Genomic DNA, 756 nt, shown 5'->3' with positions numbered 1-756 from the left:
CTCCTTAGAACTCAGCATTTTGGCCCAGATGAGGTCAGTGTCAACAGGCTCCTCGCGGGGTTAGTGGAGCTGACCTGCAGCGCCAGGCTCTCGCAGGGGCGCCGGTGAGCGTGGCCAGGCCTTCGATGGCACGGCCCGCCTGGAGCGCGAAGTAGGAGCCATGCAGCTTGGCCAGTGCCTTCTCGATGAGGGCCACCCACAGCTGCTTCCGCTGCGCCTGCAGAGGGCCGGGGTCAGAGGCCACCCCACCCAGTCCCATTACCCCACAGCTGCTTCCACTGCACATGCAGAGGGCCGGATCAGAGGCCACCCCTGCCTGCCCCCCCACACTACCCGCCCTGTGAGAAGAGGAGGCAGCTGGCCTTGTTTGTGGGGCAGGGGGGCCGGGGTCAGAGGCTGCCCCTGCCGCCTGCACACACCCCGCACGCTGCCCCACCTGTGAGAAGAGGAGGCAGCCGGCCTCATCGCAGGGCAGCATGTCATCCACCAGCACCGTGGTCCACGTGCCATCCTTACACAGCCGCACCTGGTAGGCGCCCTCTGCACACAGGCTGCGCGTGACCATCACCCGCTCCACCAGGTCCGGTCGCTCTGCCAGCACCGCCAGGGCGCTTAGGAACCTGTGCAGAGCCTCAGGGTGACCTCGGGCAGCTTCAGGGGAACCACCACTGGACGCCCGCCCACCGCCCCACCCCGGCCTTGGAGAGGACCTCACCAGCAGTTCCCCAGCAACCCCTGCAGAATGTCTGAGGGTCA

The 756-nt window shown here is 67.3% G+C and overlaps 1 protein-coding gene across 1 annotated transcript; it reads right to left on the bottom strand.

Annotated features, from left to right (window-relative positions):
• Window positions 1-74: 74 nt before the first annotated feature.
• On the bottom strand, window positions 75-749 carry LOC108525875 (calpain-15-like; the record flags this gene model as incomplete). The annotated part of the gene is made up of 3 exons (XM_017866665.1): window positions 716-749; window positions 437-620; window positions 75-217 (listed from the first exon to the last, which is right to left on the bottom strand). Coding segments are annotated over exons 2-3 (272 nt in total), but the record flags the coding sequence as incomplete, so codon positions are not given.
• Between the last annotated feature and the right edge of the window lie 7 nt (window positions 750-756).

The sequence above is a fragment of the Rhinopithecus bieti genome, unplaced genomic scaffold (genome assembly GCF_001698545.2).
Source record: "Rhinopithecus bieti isolate Rb0 unplaced genomic scaffold, ASM169854v2 scaffold_26744, whole genome shotgun sequence".
NCBI lineage: Eukaryota > Metazoa > Chordata > Mammalia > Primates > Cercopithecidae > Rhinopithecus > Rhinopithecus bieti.
Note: the sequence above shows the minus strand (reverse complement) of the source record. Positions and strands in the feature narration are given on the sequence as shown.